Genomic DNA, 21039 nt, shown 5'->3' on the forward strand with positions numbered 1-21039 from the left:
CTTTGGATTTTACCAGGAAAATATCCAAATATACCTATGAATAAACTGTGCTTAAAACAATAATCTCTGATTTTATTCAAGTAGCACTCAATTACAATGTATCAAAGCTGAGTCTTAACCCATATTTTCCATATCTCAGGAGGCAAAGAGAGACTGCTCCAAGTTTGTAAATTTGTTAAAGACTGTGGAAAAGAACGCAGAAGCAGACAATGGAATTGCCGCTTCCTCGCGTAGTAACAGTAATGGTAAGTAAAATGGCAAAGCACAATGACAATAAAAATATTAGACTCTCAATGTCAAGAATAATAATCTGATTTCCCCCATTAGGCTTAAATGGCAAATTTAGAATACCACCTCTGAATGGTGACAATGAAAAGCTCTTCAATGATATGCTTTATACTGCTGTATAAGATTATGAAGAATCCCAAGATGTGCATATGTCTACCAAGGAGAAGAGGGCAATTAGGGCAAGAGTAAGGCCCAAGTGGGACCAAGAGGTTTTGGCAGGCTTAAAAATGAATGTATCCCTTGATCTGGTTGAGTTGTATCCCAGGCTGCTATGGGCTCTAACCCAATTTTTTAATTCCTCTATGGCCACAGGGAAGGTGCCAGAGGATTGGAGGACAGCTAATTGGTTCCATTTTTCAAGGGAACCAGGGTATTACAGATTAATGAGCCTCACATCATGGTAGAATTTATTGGAGAAAATTTTGAAGGAACGAATCAATGTCCACTTGAACAGGCAAGGCTTGATCAGGAATAGTCAGCATGGTTTTGTCAGAGGGAGGTCACATGTAACAAACATGACTCCGTTTCTCCGAGGAGGTGACCAGGTGTATAAATGACAGTAGTGTAGTTAATGTAGTTTTTATGGATTTCAGCACGCCTCTGACAAGATCCCATATGGAAGACTGATGAAGAAGATTAAAGTACATGGGATCTAGAGTAAGTTGGCAAGTGGATCCAAAATTGACAGTGGTAGAAAACAGAGGGTGATGGCAGAAGGCTGTTTGTATGACTGGATGTCAGTATTCAGTGGTGTTTCACAGGCATTAGTGTTGGGTACCTTATTGTTTACGACGTACATAAATAAAATAGAAGAAAATGTAGGAGGGCTGATATATAAGTTTGTAGATGACACTGAAGATTGGGGTGGTTGACAGTGAGGAAGAAGGTCTTGGGTAACAGGAAGATATAGTTGGATCGGTCAGATAGGTGACATGTGAAATTTAATCCTGGTAAGTGTGAGGTGATGCACTTTGGAATAAGCAAATGGAAACAATGAATGGCAGCATACAGGGAATCTCAGAGGTATAGAAGGAACCTGTGAACAAGCAGGACAGGTAAACTTTGTAGTTAAAAAGACATATGGGACACTTGTCGTTATCAATCATTGCATAGATTATTAGAGCAGGGAAATAATGTTGGAAGTGCACAAAACTTTGGTTAGGTCTCAACTAGAGTATAATGCACAGTTCTGTTCACCACACTGTAATAGGATGCGGTTGCACTGGCAGGACTACAGAGGAGATTCACCAGAATATTGCCTGGGATGTAGTTGTTCAGCTGGATAAGCTCAGATTGTCTTCTTTAGAGCAGAGAAGACTTAGCGGAGACCTGATTGAGGCATACAAGATTATGAAGGGCATAGGTAGGATAGATAGAGAGGACAGATAGAGAGCACTGTTTCCCTTGGTTGAAGGGACAATAACAAGGAGACACAATTTTAAAGGTGAAAGGCAGGAGGTTTAGAGGGGATTTGAAAAACATATTATCACTCTGAGGGTGATGGGAAACTGGAATGTACTGCCTGAGGGGGTAGTTGAGGATGAGCACTTGAAATGTCATAGCATTCAAGGCCATGGGTCAAGTGCTGGAAAGTGGAACTTGTGTAGATTTAAGATTGTTTTGTCATTGCAGATTCAATGGCCGAAAGGTCTCTTCTGCACTGTATGATTCTATCATTCTAAATCTCCAACTTGCCCTATTTCCTGATATTTCCAATTCTCTCTTCTGCTATCCAAAAGCTAAACACACAAATAACCAACAGATAAATATGAGCAGTAAGTTTGAGGCTGATCAATAACAGTCAGGGAACTTATCAGATAGCAGTCCATGGATTCCTGGAAAAATAAGCAACTCAAGTCTGGGAATAGGCTATGGGCAGGGTCATTGAGGGAACGGTGACAGTGACAGGGAGAAAACGGATAGGGATAAAACAGATAGCAAAAGTATATATAAATATTTAACAAGAGAAGAGTTACAAAGGGAGCATTGGCACTGTAGAAAGTGAGACTGGAGAATTAATAACAGAAAATAAGGAATTGGTAGAAGAATTAAACTGGCAATTTGTATGTACCTTTATAATAGAGAATTCAAATAACAATTGAGAAGCAGCAATAAATCAGGAAATGGAAGGAAGGGAAGAACTCAGGAAAATCACAATCATCAAAGAAATGGTACTGAGTAAATTGTTGGAGCAGTGGACTCATAAATTCTTGGGTCCTCATGAATTTTATCCAAGAAAAGATGTAGCTCGTGAGCCAGTTGATGCAAACGCCACTTGATTCAGGGACATTCTCATTCGATTGGAAGATAGCAAATCTAACTCTTTTTTTCAAAGAAGGAGACAGAAAGCAAGAAACTACAGGCCAACTAGCTTAACATCTGTCATAGGCAAAATGTCAGCTGTTATTAAAGATGTTACAGCAGGTCACTTAGGTAAGATAATCTTAGGTAATCAGGTGTTGTGGAAGAGAAATTGTGTTTGACCATTTTATTGGAGGTGTTTGGGGAGGCTGCATGTCATGCTGTGGATAAAGGCGAACTGTGGATGAACTGTACTTAAATTTCCACAAGAAATTTTATGAGATGCTACATCAAATGTTATTGCGGAAAATAAAATCTCATTTTATACAGGTAGCATATTGGCATGAATACAAGATTGGTTAGCTAATAGGAAGCAGGGAATATGTGTAAATAGGTCTTTACAGGTGGCAAGATATAACGAGTAGTGTGACAACAAGAACCAGTGCTGGGAACCGAGAGATTTGGGAGTCCTTGTGCATGAATCACAAAAAACTAGCATCCAAGTTCAGCGAGTAATAGGGAAGGCAAATGGAATGCTGGCCTTTATTTCCAACAGAATAGATTATTAAAGTAGGGACGGTTTGCTAAAACTGTATAAGGCACTAGTCAGATCACAGTTGGAATACTGTGAACAATTTTAGACCTCTTATCTTTGGAAAGATATACTAGCTTTGGTGGCAGTCCAAAACAGGTTCACAAAGCTGATTCCAGATATAGAGGGTCAGTGCTGAAGAAGGGCACTATGGAAGACTCAAGCAGTGAGGCAATATGGGCAGAGCTCAGAAATAGGAAGGTTACAATAACAATGTTGGGGCTGTAGCACAGGCCTCCCAATAGCGAACGTGAGATAGAGGTGCAAATATATAAACAGATCATGGAAGTATATAGGAGCAACAGGGTGGTGGTGATAGGAGATTTTAATTTTCCAAACATTGACTGGGATTCACTTCGTGTTAGAGATAGAGCAGAGTTTGTAAGGAACATCCAGGAGGGTTTTCTAGAGCAGAATGTACAAAGTACAACTCGGGAAGGGGCCATACTGGTGCTGGGAAATGAGCCCAGCCAGGTGGTTGATATTTCAGTAGGGGATTACTTTGGGAATAGTGATCATAATTCCATCAGTTTTAGAATAATCATGGACAAAGATGAGCATGGTCCTAAAGAAACAGTGCTAAATTGGGGGAAGGCCAACTATACCAAAATACGGAAGGAGCTGGGGAATGTAGATTGGGAGCAGCTGCTTGAGGGTAAATCCACATTCGATATTCGATATTGAACCTTTTAAAGAAAGGTTGATTAGAGTTCAGGAGAGGTATGTTCATGTGAAAATGAGGGATCAAAATGACAAGGTTAGGGAACAATGGATGATAGGTGAAATTGTGAGACTAGCTAAGAGGGAAAAGGATGCGTACAGAAGGTCTAGGCAACTGAAGACAGACAAAACTTTGGAAGAATATCTGGAATGTAGGACCAATCTGAAATGAGATATTGAGAGGGCTAAAAGGGGTCATGGGAGATCTTTAGCAGACAGGTTTAAGGAAAATTCCCAAAGTCCTTTTTTCATATATAAGGAGCACGGGGGTAACTAGAGAAATGGTTGGCCCACTCAAGGACACAGGAGGAAGGTTATGCGGGGAATCAGGGAAAATGGGTGAGATTCTTAACGAATACTTTGATTGGTATTCACTGGGAAGAGGGGCATGACGGATGTTGAGATTGGGGATAGATCTTTGAGTACTCTAGGTCAAGTCGACAAAAGGAGGGAGGAGATTTTGAATATTCTAAAAGGCATTAAGGTAGACAAGTCCCCAGGTCCGGATGGGATCTACCCCAGGTAAATGAGGGAAGCGAGAGAGGAAATATCTGGGGCTTTAACAGATATCTTTGCAGCATCCTTGAACAAAGGTGAGGTCCTGGAGGTCTGGAGAATTGCTAATGTTCTCCCCTTATTTAAGAAGGGTAGCAGGGATACTCCTGGTAATTATAGACCAGTGAGCCAGACGTCAGTGGTAGAGAAGCTGCTGGAGAAGATACTAAGGGATAGGATGTATTCCCATTTGAAAGAAAATGGGCTTCTCAGAAATGAGCAGCATTGTTTTGTGTGGGGAATGTCATGTCTTACAAACCTACTAAAAAGTTTTGAGGAGGTGACAAAGTTAATTAAGGACAAAGGAGGAAGGGCTACAGATGTCATATACATGGACTTTAGCAGGGTGTTTGATAAGGTTCCCCATGGTAGGCTGATGGAGAAGGTAAAATTGCATGATGTCCAGGGTTTTCTAGCTAGATGGATAGAGAACTGGCTGGGCAAAAGGAGACAGAGTAGTAGTGGAAGGGAGTTTCTCAAAAGGGAGACCTGTGACCAGTGGTGTTCCACAGGGATCCGTGCTGGGACCACTGTTGTTTGTGATATATATAAATGATTTGGAGGAAGGTATTAGTTGCCTGATTAGCAAGTTTGCAGATGACACCAAGATTGGTAGATGACACCAAGATTGGTGGAGTAGCAGATAGTGAAGTTGACTGTCAGAGAATACAGCAGAATATAGATAGATTGGAGAGATGGGCAGAGAAATGGCAGATCAAGTTCAATCCGAGAAAATGCAAAGTGATGCATTTTGGAAGATCCAATTCAAGAGCGAACTATACAGTAAATGGGAAGGTCCTGGGGAGAATTGACATACAGAGAGATCTGGGTGTTCAGGCCCATTGTTCCCTGAAGGTGGCAATGCAGGTCAGTAAAATGGTCAAGAAGGCATATGGCATGCTTTCCTTAATTGGATGGGATACTGAGTACAAGAGTTGGCAGGTCATATTATAGGACAGTGGTTTGGCCGCATTTGGAATACTGCGTACAGTTCTGGTTGCCACATTATCAAAACAATGTGGATGCTTTGGAGAGGGTGCAGAGGACGTTCACCAGAATGTTGCCTGATATGGAGGGTGCTAGCTATCAAGATTATTGAATAGATTATTTTCATTAGAAAGACGGAGGTTGGTGGGGGGACCTGATTTAGGTCTACAAAATCATGAAAGACAAGAAGCTTTTCCCAGAGTGTGGAACTTAATTACTCGGGGGTCACAAGTTCAAAGTGAGAGGGGAAAGGTTTGGGGAGATATGCATGGAAGGTTCTTTACGTACAGGGTGGTGGGGGCGTGGAATGCATTGCCAGTGGAGGTAGTAGAGGCGGAAGCAATAGTGTCATTTACGATGTATTTAGACAGATACATGAATGGGCAGGGAGCAAAGGGATACAGATCTTTTGAAAATAGCCAGCAGGTTGAGATAAAGGATGTGATCAGCGCAGGCTTGGAGGGCTAAAGGGCTTGTTCCTGTGCTGTAATTTTCTTTGTTCATTGAAAGCTTGTTTCCCCTTGCGGGAGAATCTAGGACCAGAGCACATAATCTCAGAGGAAGGGATCACACATTTAAGACAGAGATGAGGAGAAATTTCTTCCCTCAGAGGGTTGTGAACCTGTGGAATTCTTTACTGCAGAGGGTTGTTGAGGATGGGTCATTAAATATATTCAAGGCTGAGATAAATTATTAATCAATAAGGGAACCAAGAGACATGGGAAAATGCAGGAAAGTGGAACTGAGAATTATTAGATCAGCCATGATCTCATTGAATGGCAGAGCAGACTTGATGGATTGAATGGCCTACTTCTACTCCTATGTCTTATGGACCTCACTGCCTTTATAATTTATATAATTAACTTGGATGAAGTGACGGAAGATATGATGGGAAAATTTGCTAAAAACAAAATGATAAGTAGTAAAGTAAATTGAGAAGAAGGCATCAGGAAATTACAAAAATATACTGATAGGTTAAGTAAGGTGGCAAAGATGTGACAATGCAGTATAAAGTGCAAAAATATGAACTTGCATCATTTGACAGGAAGAATTTAAAAAGCATAATACTGAATGATGAAAGATTGCAAGACTCTAAAATGGAGAGGGTTCTGGTTGTTCATAAATCACAGAAGATTATTTTGAAGCTAAAGCAAATATTTAGAAAAGCTAATAAAAAGTTATCAGTAAACATTACGGGAACTGAATACAAAAGTAGGAAGAATATGCTTCAATTATATAGGGCATTAGTGAGACCACATTTGGAAAATGTGCAAAGTACTGGTCACATTGTTTAATGAAGGATGTAAAAGCACTGAAAGAGTTTGAGAAGGTTTACTGGACTAATACCTGAAATAGGCAGGGTGTTTTATGACATAGGATTAAGCAAGCAAGGCTTGATCAGCTGAAGTCCAGATTAGAGTGGTGCTGATAAAGCACAGCAGGTCAGGCAGCATCCAAGGAGCAGGAAAATCAATGTTTCAGGCAAAAGACCTCCATCAGGAATGATGAAGCCCTTGACCAGCTGAAGTCAGGGGTAAGAGTGACTTTTGAAATTGTGAGGTAAGGTGGGGGATTTACATATATTTTAATATTATTTATTTTTCAGTTCAGATTTTTGAATTTTGAACTTGTGGAAAATTAGTTTTCTGTATGTCTCAAGGGATTTAATGTTTAACTTAATCAACTTCTGTAGCCATGGTGATTTCTTTTAAAGCACAGTGAGAGAGAAATACTTTCTGGTGAGAAATGGATTTTTGTTGACATTGGGAGAATTTACAAGCAAAGTAAACAGTTCAGTGTATTTAGCTTTCGTTAGAAGGTTCAGGAATTTATTTTTGGGCTTAGAGGAAACATCCATAGCCTGGAAACAGCTTTTTAGCTTCAGTTTATAGGGAAGATCTGCGGGGCTCTTTGTTGAAGGTGGATGTGTAAAGCAATCATTCCTGAGAAAGAGTGAAGATAATTTAGAATTGTTAAAAATAGGCAGAAAAACTTTCATAAAAGTTCCAGACCAGAAGTATTTGGCTAAAAGCCTGAAGGACTTATTTGAAGTTGCGATAGTTCAAGCTCAGTTATAAGAAAGCTTCAGCAAGAGGCTATCAGATTCCAATTATCAGTTTTGAAGCCACAGCTGAGTGAAATCCTAAGTGGGATAGGGAAGTTCATTCTCTCTCGTTTTATTACTGCAATTAATACCAGTTGGATTAATGAAATTGTATGTAAATGTGTGATATGTAAATAGTTTGGTTTATTTCATTATAGTTTTATTTCTTTTGCATAAGAAGCTTCTGTTTTATTGCTAAATCCAAATCTACAATAATGTATGGTTGCACTTCAGTGAAAGACCATCTTATTAAAATTTTTAAAAAGTCATCAATTAAGCCAGATTTCAGTCTGGGATCTGACTTGTCCACTAATAATGTTAGCTGAGATCATTATAAAACATAGAACATAGTATACCATTTGGACCATCAAACCCATTCCACCACTCAATATGACCTTGGCTGGCCCTCTACCTCAACGTTATATTCTTGGTCTCTCGCTCTCTCTCCCTCTCTCTCTCCATATCCCTTGTCACCTTTAGAAATCGAGTTAATTCTTTGTTAATAATAATCAGCCCCAAAGCCTTCTCTCTGAAGAAATTTCCTTCATCTCAAACTGAAACGTCTGTGTATCGTGAAACTTGCCTGTCATTCTGGATTCTACGGACCCACATCACTCCCTCCCTCAAACCCCAAGCCATGTAAAACATAATCCCTGTATCCAGTCTGTCTAGCCCTGTCAGAATTGGATATACTTCTCCTCTCACTCTTCTAAACACTAGTGAATATAGGCCCAGTCAACCTAATCTCTCCTCAAGCAAACTTGTCATCCCAGGAATCAGACTGCTTAACACTTGCTGCACTCCCTCCATGTTGTCTATATTTTTCTGAGGTAAAAAGTCCAAAACTGCACACAGGACTACAGGTGAGGTCTCACCAAGATTTACATACTTCTGTATTCAAATGCTTATGCAATGAAGGCAACATAACATTTGCCTTTCTAATTGCTTGCTGCACTCGCTTTAAATGACTAGTCTACAAGGACACTCAAGTTCCCTTTCAAAATCCATCACCATTTAACAATCAGTCTTTCATTCTATTTTTCCTACCAAACTCAACAACTTTACATTTGTTCATATTGTATTTTATCTGCTTTTTACTTGCCAACTCACTCAACTTATCTTAACCATTCTAATGCCTCTTGACATCTTCCTCATCACTTCCATCGAATGTCATGTCATCAACAAACATGGAAATATTATAATAATTCCCTCATTGAAAACATTGATATATTATGCAAATAGTGAGCAGCTGAGGCCCTGTGGTACCATACTTGTCACTGCCTTCTATTCTAAAAATTACAAATTTATTCATCCTCTCTTTTGCTTGTCTGCGAATCAATTCTCATTCATGCTATTATACTACCACCAATACTATGTGTTTTAACTTTGCACAAGAACCTCTTAACTGGGACTAAAAGGGTAAATGCTGTGAGGACATTTCTCTTCATGGGAAAATATAGGACCAAAAAGACTCTCAGAATGTTCATTTAAGACTGAGAAGAAAATAATATTTTCTCAGCAGGTTTTGAGTCATTGGAACTTCTTGCCACAGAGAGTTATGGAGCAGAGTCCTTGTGTTGTATTGAAGGCTGCGACAGATATATTTAGATTCCCAATGCCATAAATGAAAACAGAAAGAAAAAAATCAAGGAAAACTTCTGTTACTTTTAAGAGCTCTAAATGTAGATTAAGAGAAATATGTGGTAAAGAACTGCCAAATTATCTTTTTCTAAATTGTAACCATTCTTCCAACATCTGGGAAAAACACTCGGTGGTTAGGTAAAATATAGATATTTCAAATCACAAGAATAAAGTTCAAAGAAATAACATCATATTGTACCAAAATATGACTTTACAATGACTGCTATAAAGAGAATCAGAGAAGAGCACTATCTGCTACATATATTTAGATGGAATTATGTCTCAATGCAAGTTACCTTGACAATGAAATGACTCAAGAATGGACAGAACATGTGGGAGTAAGGGATCATTTAATGGGGGCACAATATATAGATCAAATTTTAGAAATGAAAAGAAACAAAACTGAAAACAGCATTTATGCATATTTTAAGCCAAGACATTTTTTTGTGCAACAAGGCATCAAGCAGAAGGCCATCGATTTTCTCAGTAATCCAAGTTTTGCTGACAACTAAGATTAACATACAAAATAAATTTATCAACAAATGTTTGTGGATATATATACTGAACAAAAAGTCCGTTCTGAAAAATAAGATACAACCTTGTAAGCATGTTATTCTTTAGCATGAAGGCCTTTTCATGAACCATTTGCAGCACTTTCTCCCAAGGCAAATGTACCTATATTAATCTATGGTAGTGATGCCTAGGGGTAGCAATGCCTGATGTGAAGGTGAATGGAGAATTCAAAATAAATTGTAAAACAAATTAAGAAACTAGTTCAACTCTTAAATAGAACATTACTATTCCTCCTGAATAGATTGCTCACATCATCAATTTCTTCTGAAATTTCTTCTTCCTCTTCTTCATATAGAGGTTGTACTAGAGCTGCAGGTTGTAGACCCAGGAATTCCAACTTGTACATCACTGACTAAAGAGTAAAGAGAAAGAAAACTCCTCAAAAAGCATATTTAAAAAGAAATATTGTATTGAACACATACAACTTTCAATTACAAACAACTACATTAATGATCTGCACATAAAACATATTTTATAACTTGTATCTGCATTAAAGATGAATTAAAATAAACACTTTAACTTTTCATTATGACTTTTTGAAATCCTCAAAATTATTCCTAATGTTATATTTTAGTACAGTGAAAACAGGACAGCAGAAAATGCTAAAATTATGGGAAAAACAGATTAATGCAGAATAAGATATTCATCATAAGTAATGATAAATAGGGTGAAAATAAAGTCGTAGTGAGCATAAGAAAATGAGGTAACAGGACCAAAGAACTTTTTGTTCTTCATTTCTAGGTAAAATTGCATATTTTTTTCAATAAATCAAGGTTATTGTTATTGAAGTAAACTATTCTACATGCTTTGGATAATTTAATCTATGTCATATTGTATTTTATTTTTCAGTTTGAACTGAGATGAAACTTTTGAAAGCACTTTGATGGGGAGGAGGGATTTCTCTACACTCAATAGCAATCAAATGAGTAAACTGTGGCTAGATTGATTGTATGCTCACTTCTGAATTGTGTCATGAATTCAAGTATGAGCCTAGGATTTTGAGCATAACTATCTCAATAACATGCTGGTGCAATACTGATGATATGCTGCACTGTCTGAGATGTAGTTTTTCACATGAAAGTTGAACTGAAGCATCAATTATCCATCTGGACTTAAAAAATTCTATTGAGATTTTACAAATATTTGCCCCTTAAGCAATGTCACTAAAGAACAAAATATCAGGACATTAGTCTCAATGCTCTCTGTGGTACCTCATCGTGTGCAATTGGTTGCCACATTTTCCTACTTTACAATAGTGACTACACTTAAAAAGTACTTCATTTCCTGTCAAAATCCCCAAGTACTTCTCCTTGCATGGTTAGCTTTTAGTTTCAAACTCTACCAGACATTACTTACTTGTTTCCCTGAAATTACTGTTCTAAAATGGGGTAGAATATATTTACTTTAAAAATCAATTGACTACATCTGATATAAATGACAATTAACTTATTGCTCTTTTGAACAATAAAGAAGTAGAATGTTAAGTGGGGGTTGTGGTCAGGTGGCCAGCAGCAGAAATAGCTGCTAGACTGGTTAAGAGCTACAGTGAGAAAGTGAGGACTACAGATGCTGGAGATCAGAGTTGAAAAGTATGGTACTGGCAAAGCACAGCCAGTCAGGCAGTATTCGAGGAGCAGGAGAGTAAATGTTTCGATCATGAAGTCTTCATCAAGAATGAGGGGAGGGGGAGCGCAAGGGGACTGAGAGATAAATAGGAGGGGGTGGAGCTAGGATAAGGTAGCTTGGAATGCGATAGGGTAGATGAAGGTGAGGGGTGATTGTGATAGGTCAGAGAGGAGGGTGGAGCAGATCGGTGGGAAGAGAGATGGACAGGTCGGACAGTTCAAGAGGGCAGTGCCGGGTTAGAGGGGGGGGCACTGGTGAAATCAACATTGATCCCATGTGGTTGGAGGGTCCCAAGGCAGATGATGAGGCATTCTTCCTCCAGGCATCAGGTGGCTAGAGTTTGGCGGTGGAGGAGGCCAAGGACTTGCATGTCCTTGGTGGAATGGGAAGATGAGTTGAAGCGCTCAACCACAGGGCAGTGAGGTTATTTAGTGCTTATGTCCTAGAGATGTTCTCTGAAACGTTCTGCAAGTTGGTGTCCTGTCTCCCCAATGTAGAGGAGACCACATTGAGAGCAACGGACACAGTAGATGACGTGAGTGGAAGTACAGGTAAATCCCTTCCACATCCGACAAGGCCAGAAAGGATCCTTCCACATCTGACCTCCATCTCATCTGCTCCCAGGAGGACCAATTCCACCATAGAACATACCAGGTGGCCTCCTTCTTCAGGGAACGCAATTTCCCCTCCCATGTGGTCAACGATGCCCTCCAGCACATCTTCCCACCCCTCTGCCCTTAAACCCCACCCCTCCAATCGCAACAAGGACAGAACCCCCCCCATGTCCTCACCTTCCACCCCACCAACCTCTGGAAACAACACATCATCCTGCACTATTTACACCACCTACAAACAGACCCCACTATTTTCCTCCCCACCCCTATGTGTGTTCTGCAGAGACCATTCCCTTCGCGATTCCCTTGTTAGCTCTACGTCCCTCAACAACCCACCTTCAACTCCCAGCACCTTCCTTTGCCACCGCAAGAAGTGCAAAACCTGCACCCACAACTCCCCCCCCCCACCAACCTCTGTCCCAGGCCCCAAAGGATCCTTTCACATCCAACAGAGATATACCTGTACTTCCACACAGTTCACCTACTGTGTCTATTGCTCTCAATGTGGTCTCCTCTACATTGGGGAGACAAGAATCAACTTGTGGAATGTTTCAGAGAGCATCTCCGGGATACATGCACTACACAACTGCACCGCCCTATGGCCGAACACTTCAACTCTTCCTCCCACTCCACCAACGACATGCAAGTTTTTTGCATCTTCCAAAGGAAATGCATAAGCTTGAGTTTCTCAAATTGTAGAATTTTTGGTTGAAACTCAAATAAAATTGGAATAATTTAAATTGAGAATTTTTAAACAGTCATTGACAGAATGCGAATGAGTCTGCCTTGCCAGCAATTACTGCCCAACTTGAAGACAAAGAACCAAGAAGCAAGACCTACATGGAGAACAAATGTTGGCCACTTTATTGAAATTGGGGCAGTATTTGATTCAAGCCAAAGTTATAAAATAAGAGTTAGGGTTGAGTGTGGATTAAGTAAAGTAAGATTAAGTGAAGTTAAATAAAGTGAGTTAAACTTGAAGTTGTTAGATGAAAGAAGATGCAAATGTAGCAATGAATGCATGTTTTATATTAAGTACTAAACTTTAACTCTAAGTAGAGAAGGGTTTATTTAATTAAGTTCTGAGTCGGTTCCCAGCCTTTTATTCATCACACAAGGGGAGAATATCTGGGTAAAGAACTGAGTCCTACTTTTCAGGAAACTGGGGAATTTTACAAGCCCTCTACTCAGTTGGGGCATGTAAAATTCAGCCATGGTTTGAAAGAAAATATTACAGAAAGAAATGCATAGCCAAGAGTTTCTCAAATTGTCGAATTTTTGGTTGAAACTCAAATAAAATTGGAATGATTTAAATTGAGAATTTTTAAACAGTCATTGATAGAATGTGAATGTGTCTGCCATGCCAGCATTTACTGCCCATCTTGAATCACCTTTGAGAAAGTGGTGGCAAGCTGCCTTCTTGAATTGCTTCAGGCCATTTTCTGTAGGAGGACCCAGAATGCTATTAGGGAAGGCGCTGCGAGATTTTTTTTATTAGATTACTTACAGTGTGGAAACAGGCCCTTCGGCTCAACAAGTCCACACCGACCCGCCGAAGCGCACCCACCAGACCCATTCCCCTACATTTGCCCTTAACACTAAGGGCAATTTAGTGTGGCCAATTCACCTAACCTGCACATTTTTGGACTGTGGGAGGAAACCGGAGCACCCGGAGGAAAACCATGCACACACGGGGAGAATATGCAAACTCCACACAGTCAGTCGCCTGAGGCGGGAATTGAACCCGGGTCTCTGTCGCTGTGAGGCCATGCCGCCGACCTGAGTGATGTTTTGACTTTCGACTGAGTGATGTTGAAAGAATTATGATATACTTCAAAGTCACAATGGTAAGTGACACAGAGGGCTTGGTGTTCCAAATATCTGCTGCCCTCGTCCTTCTAGACAGTACTGCGAATTCAGTAATGATGATGCCATTATCACCAAAGGCTGAAACATAGATTGACTCTTGGAGATGCCATTGTCTTGTGCTTGTGTAGCATGCATATTTCTTGTCGCTTTTCAAATTAAGCCTGGATACCATGTTGCACATGGAAATGAAACTTTGATTATCTTAGGAGCTGTGAATGGTGCTGAACATTGTGGAATCATCAGCGAATATCCTCACTTCTGACCTTATGATGGAGGAGATTTCATTGATGAAGCAGCTGAAGATGATTGGGCCTAAGATATTACCCTGAGCTACTTCTGCAGGGATGTCCTGGAATTGGAAATGTGAAATCAGAACTTTGTCCCCATGAGCACTGTGCAACAGTCACTCTTACCGATACTATCATGGACAGCTGCAATGATGGCATGCAGATTGGTGAGGATGAAGTATGTTTTTCCCTCTTGTTGGCTCCTTTACCATCTGCCATAGATCAAAATTAGCACCTATGACCTGAAGGATCCAACCAGTTCAATCAGCAGTGCTGCTGCCAAGCCACTCTTTGTGATGCACATTGAAATCCCCCTCACCCAGGGTATATTCTGCAGCCTTGCTACTCTCAGTATTTCATGGAGGAGCACTAATTCAGCAGCCGTGGAAGGATAGCAGGATGTTTCCTTGCCCATGTCTAACCCGATTCAATGAGTCTTCATGATGTCTGGAGTCACTATTGAGGATTTTCAGGGCAACTCCGTTTCAACTATATACTATTGTGCCTCCAACTCTGCTGGTTCTATCCTGCCGATGAAACAGGATATACCTAGGGATGGTAACAGTGGTATCTGGGACATTATGTGTAAGATCTGATTCTGTGAGTATGACTATGTCAGGCTGTTGCTTAAATAGCCTGTGAGATAGCTCTCCCAACTTTGGTACTAGCTCCTCCATATGTTAGTGAGAAGGACTTTGCAGGCCTGGCCATTTTCCCCTTTATCTTTTGCGAGCCTAGGTCAATGACAAGTAGTCTGTTTAGTTTCAATTCTTTGTTGAGTCTTCATAATGATTGTTACAATAGAGGACAGTTGAGAGTCAACCACTTGCTGTGTGTCTGGAGTCACATGTAAGCCAGACAAAGTGAGATTGGCAGATTTCCTTGTCTGAAGAACATTAGTGAAATGGATTTTTCTGCCAATTGGTAATGGCTTCATGATCATCACTAGACTCTTAATTCCAGAGAAGAATTTCACCATCTGCAGTGTGGGATAAAAAACCCTCATCCATGCATTTTGAAATAGGGAAAACATTTGCAATGTTGAAATTTGTCAATAAAGGACTCTCAAGTATGAATCCCTAATGAGTGAAGTAGCTTCTCTACTGCTGCACTTTAATCTTCTGACTTCACCACACTTCAAATTGTTGATATTGAATTATTTCAAAACAGCTTAAAAACATGATATTGTTAAAATGCTCGATCATAATTTTCTTACCGCAAACAATTCATGTGGCTTGTTATTTCCATCCAATTCTATCATATTTTGTCGATCATGATCAGCCATATAATCCTGTACAGATGTAGACATATAAAAATACGTGTAGAGAAATACATAATTGTATTATAAATAAGAATGTAAAAATATAAGAAAAACACAGGTGTTTTAACACCTGTAGTAATAAAATGTCAAGTTAAGTCTAAAAGCTTGATGAAGTTATTTCTTACCTCTAAAAGCCTCAACATTTTGTCTTTATATAGGGCAACGTGTTTTTCAATAGTTGTCTGAAGATCTTCAGGTCTTCTCACTAAACGTGCAACAAGGCCTGGGTCAACATCTGAAACCTCAGCCTAATTTCAAACATTGAGAAAATATATTTCATTGATGCATTTCACTTTAAAATGATCTTTAATAAAATGTGGTTAGATCCTGCAGAGAAGTAATATCTGGGACAAAAAAAGGCCTGTAACATTTAAATAACTACAACATCATATGACAATATGTTTTATGTAGAAATATACTTTTTTTGTACACAGTATGAGATCTTAGCATGAGATCTTATGCAACTATTCTTTCAGTGGGTGCTTGAGTCCCCCAAACATAAACAATTTCTAATAAGAAAGACAAAATGGAAAGCAACAATAAATATCACTAGGCTACTGTTTCACAAGCTTACTTCAAATACTGTAATCATCTGACGTATGTATCCTATTTTCAATGCTAGGTTTAGAAAAATATAAATTTTGTTCCCAACAAGAATAAAAACTAACCTTCAGATCAAGGTAGGCAAGGGGACCAGGGTTATTCTGATGCTGTAAATAGTTTTCCCGTGCTCGTTGGCTAAAAGAATTCAGACAAATGATGAACACATCCTAGCTTGCTAGCTCCAGAAACACTGGTCTGAGTCTTAAGGCAGTCCATATGAGGGTCAGTCCGCATCACGAAGCTGTCTTTTTCATGTGAAAGATGGACCAGAAGAGATTGAAAGAAATTGTAAAATCAAAAATAAAGGTGAAGGTAGGATTGCAGGTTAGCGATGGGAGTTGATTGTTACCAGAAATAATAGGAAGAGACAAAATGTGTGGTCATATTGTACTAAGAAAGTTTCAACCAGAGTGGATAGTGTGGAACCAGTAGATGTATTGTGTTTGGACTTTCACAATGTGTTTGACAAGGTAGCTCACAAAAGATTAAGTCATAGGATAACAGCCAAAGGTGTTGAAAGTAGTAAATTGACAGAGGTCGAAAATTGGTTCATGGGCAGAAATCAGCGAGTGGGGACAAGTGGTCCTTTTTCAGTGTAGTGACCTGTGACATGTGGGGTTTGACAGGGATCAGTGCTGGGTCTGAAACTGTTTATAATGTATATTAATAACTTGGAGGGAAAAAGTGAATGTACTGTATGTTACGACATGGAGTAAACTCTCCTGCTTAAATTAAAACCAGCAACACAGAAAAGATTTATCCCGTGCAGTAATCTGTAAATGTTCAATCGGCCAAGAACTATGTAAAGTAAAAATTAACAATTTTATTTCTTATAGTATAACTAATTAACTAACTGATTAACTAACCACAACTTACAATTTCTTTCTCTAACCTATCTTTTACCTTCCCTTCTCTCATACTAGTTCGATAAAACTCCCAAATACGATTTACAAAACAACTCTTCTTTTCTCAAAACCAGGCAGCTGTAGGTTCTTGTCTTCGGATTTTACTGCATCATCTTTTATCCTTGTTAGGAATTTCTGCATCACAAGTTACTGATCGAAAATGTACTTTTAAAAGAAATGTTTTTCAAGCAGTCGGGTATACGTTAGGATTGGCAGTTCTCCTCTCAACTGTTCAAATGTCCCCCAGTCTTATACCCCAGAGCATCCGATTGTGTCATTGGATTTTAAGATTGTTAATATACGCAATTCAAACTTGACTGGAAATTGGAATTTTTATCAAGGTATAATTTAAACTGATTAGCCAAATTCAAATTTGTTTTTGTCTCCAGGCAACAAGTTACTTGAGTTGTTCAACCCAGCATTACATACATTATTGCCTTATTGAGAACACTTGGTGCTGTGCCTGGTAGCTCTGCTGTTTTTAACACTCTTAAAGATACACCCACATCTTCATAACACCCCTCACCTTAAGAAAAAATGAACCAGCATAATGAAAAGATGGCTTCTTTCATTTTCACCATTTAAACACATTACCCTAACATACCGATAACTTTCATATACGTTCACCTTAATGTCTTCCTATATATCTATATATTTACATAAAACATTAAATAAAGACAAATCTCATCTATCAGTTAAACCTGCCATAAAGCGCCTGCAATTACATTGTTCCGACCTGCAACATACATGATTTTTAAATTAAAAGCCTGCAACATAAGACTCCAACAAAATAGTTTCATATTCTTATCTTTAAAACGTTCTAAGAATGGAAGCTGATTGTGGTCACTGTACACAACTGTCTCCGACACATTGTTCATGACATACACATGCTGTAAGGCCAGTTCCTTTTCGATTGTGGAGTATATCCTATCGTGAATGTTGATCTTCTTCAAAAAGTAATCAACTGGGAGTTCAATCCCATCCTCATCTTCCTGTAGGAGTACAGCTCCAACTCCAATGTCACTAGCATCGATGGTGACTTTAAAATGTTTTGAAAAGTTTGGTGTAACTAAAATTGGTTTGGTGGTTAATATTGATTTCAAATGGTCGAATGCCTCCTGGCAGTGCTGTCCAACGAAACTTTGTGTTCTTCTTCAGCAAATCGGTTAACACTACCAATACGCTGCTGAAGTTTGGAACAAACTTCCGATAGAATCTGCTGAGTCCTAAGAAACAAAGCACCTCTTTCTTTGAAGTTGGCCATGGAAATTCCTCGATAGCCTTCGTCTTGGCATTTCATGGGGTCAACCTTCCATGACCGATGTTATGTCCCAAGAATGTCACTTCTGCTTTCGTGAATTCCGTTTTATTTAAGTTTATCACCAGTTTTGCTTCTCGTAGTCTTTCTAGGAGCTCTACCAACTGGACCATGTGATCTTTCCAGGACTCATTGAAGATCACTACATCATCCAAATAGACTGTACAGCTCTGTTTATGAATCTTTGGAATGTGGCGGGCACGTTCTTCAGTCCAAAGGGCAACACTTTAAACTGATAAAGCCCACTTGGAATTACAAAACGCAGAAATTTCTTTCGCCGTTTCTGATAAAAGTACCTGTCAGTAACCACACATCAAGTCCAACATCATGATGTAACTGACTTGTCCGACTTTCTCGATATAGTCTTCCAATCTAGGAATTGGATAGGAGTCCAACTTTGTAACGATGTTAACCTTCCGATAATCTACACAGAATCATTGAGTCCCGTCTGGTTTGGGAACTAAGACGATCGGCGAACTCCACTCACTCTGGCTTGGTTCAATGATGTTCTCGTCAAGCATGGCCTCCACCTCCATCTGGACCTATCTGGATTTGAGAGGATTAAGCCGATAGGGGTGTTGTTTCATCGAAGCACAATTCCCTACATCTACTTCATGTACAATAGTATTAGTCCTCCCCATCTGATTCTTACATATGTCCTTACACTGTAGTAACAAATCTTTCAACTCCATTTTATGCTCCTGAGGCAGATAGCTTACTAATCTATCCCACTCCTCCAAAATAGATTAATCTATTTTGAGGCACCTCAAAATCCATATCATCTGGATTTGATTCCTTACTCTGCAGGCCAGTAACTAACACATGTTTCTCCAGCTCTTTCTCTCTAGTGCAATATGTTCACATGACATACTCGATACCTTTTTTTAATCTGGCATCTTCACTAAATAGTTCATCTGACTCAACTTTTTCTCAATTTGATAGGGACCACTAAACCTGGCTTTGAAGGGATCTCCTATCACATTGTCCCCTTGGGAAAACATCAGAGTCTCAGAGCTTTCACCTGCCACCTGCTTCATTCTTTACTGTGCCCTCTTTCGGTGCTGTTTAGCTAGCTCACCTACTTGATTTAGTCTCTCCCTCACCTCCAATACATAATCTAAGTGTGAGATCTCCAACTGGATCTGTCAATTTTGCTTTAATTAATTTCAAAGGGCCTCTCACTTCATGACCGAATATTAACTCAAAAGGAGTGAAATGAGTAGATTCATTTGGGGCACCTCTAATGGCAAAGAATACGAATGGGATACCTTTATCCCAATCATTCAGGTAATCCTGACAGTATGCTCTCAACATAGTCTTCAAGATCTGATTCCACCTTTCTACAGCTCCCTGGGATTCAGGATGGTACACACTGGAATTAAAGTGCTGTATATCTAAGCTATCCATAACTTCCTTAAACAGTCTAGCAGTAAAATTTGACCCATGGTCCAACTGAATATCTCTCCGGGTAGCCCATACCATGTGAAGAATGCTACTAACTCCTCTACCACTATTTTTGTGTTTCATACCTACGGTTATGCATTGGATCCAACGGTAGACCACAGTGAGGGAGCAGGAGGGGCTACGTATATTGGTAGTGTGGAAGATGCTGAGAAGAATCAAGGTAAATGCTTTTGTTCAAATGTATTTTGATAACAGGCATTTCATTTAGTTACATTGCTTTGGTGCCTGATATATGTCACAAGGGCATGTAGCGAACAAAATGTGCTTATTAGAGTCTAATTTTATTGTTCATTTTTCCATCCTGAGGCATGATGCTCTGATATATTGTTTCATTATTGATTTGTATTTTGATAACAGGCATTTCATTTAGTTACATTGCTTTGGTGCCTGATATATGTCAGAAGGGCATGTAGCGAACAAAATGTGCTTATTAGAGTTTCATTTTATTCATTTTTCCATCCTGAGGCATGATGCTCTGATATATTGTTTCATTATTGATTTCACAAGTACTTGTGGTTCTTGCTTCCATCCCGTCCTCTACCTGGCTTTCTTTCTCATCAGCAATGACTCCCTCATAAGTTGCAATTACTTTTATGTACCTTGTTTTAAGTACTCATCATCCATGTACTTACAATTGACAGCTTTGCAATTGACCCAGTCATGTTCTAAGCTGCCATTCACACAGAAGCTCGCTTATAACACCTTGGCCTCTCTTCTCTTTACCTAATCCAAGGCTACTGGAAATTGTTGTAACTTTAACAGAGAGGAGGTAGATCAGCATAAATTTATCTTTGTTTTAATTCATTCATGGGATGTGGGCAAAGCTGGGCCAGTATTGATATGCATTCCTAGTTGCTCTTGGGAAGGTGGTGGTGAAGTGCCTTCTTGAACAATTATAATCCATGTGCTGTAGATAGACCTACAAAACCATTTAAGGAGAGAGTTCCAGGATTTTGACCCAGTGATACTGAAGGGAGAGTGATATATTTCCAAGTCGGATAATGGGGAACTTGCAGGTGGGGTGTTCCCATGTATTTGCTGTCCTTGTCTTTCTAGATGGAATTGATTGCGAGATTGGAAAGAGCCTTGGAGAATTTCTATAGTACTAGACAGGCTTTGTAGAGTCAGGGAGGTACATTATTCACTGCAGGAGTCATAGCCTCTGACCTGCTCTTATCACCAATCTATTTCTGTGTCAAATACAGATGAGTTTCTGATCAATGATAACCCCTAGATGTTCATAGTGGGGTATTCAGTGATGGTAACACCAT

At 39.4% G+C, this 21039-nt stretch overlaps 1 protein-coding gene across 1 annotated transcript in view; it reads right to left on the minus strand.

The window, feature by feature from the left end:
* Nucleotides 1-21039, minus strand: part of ak9 (adenylate kinase 9) — a 269716-nt gene that overhangs the window by 206945 nt on the left and 41732 nt on the right. Inside the window, exons 8-10 of the mRNA XM_043675331.1 lie at nucleotides 15604-15726; nucleotides 15374-15448; nucleotides 9987-10113 (exon numbers count right to left, since the gene is read on the minus strand). Coding sequence (XP_043531266.1) covers nucleotides 9987-10113; nucleotides 15374-15448; nucleotides 15604-15726 — 325 coding nt within the window. The remainder of the gene's footprint in view (nucleotides 1-9986; nucleotides 10114-15373; nucleotides 15449-15603; nucleotides 15727-21039) is intronic.

The sequence above is a fragment of the Chiloscyllium plagiosum genome, chromosome 3 (assembly GCF_004010195.1).
Source record: "Chiloscyllium plagiosum isolate BGI_BamShark_2017 chromosome 3, ASM401019v2, whole genome shotgun sequence".
Taxonomy (NCBI): Eukaryota; Metazoa; Chordata; class Chondrichthyes; order Orectolobiformes; family Hemiscylliidae; genus Chiloscyllium; species Chiloscyllium plagiosum.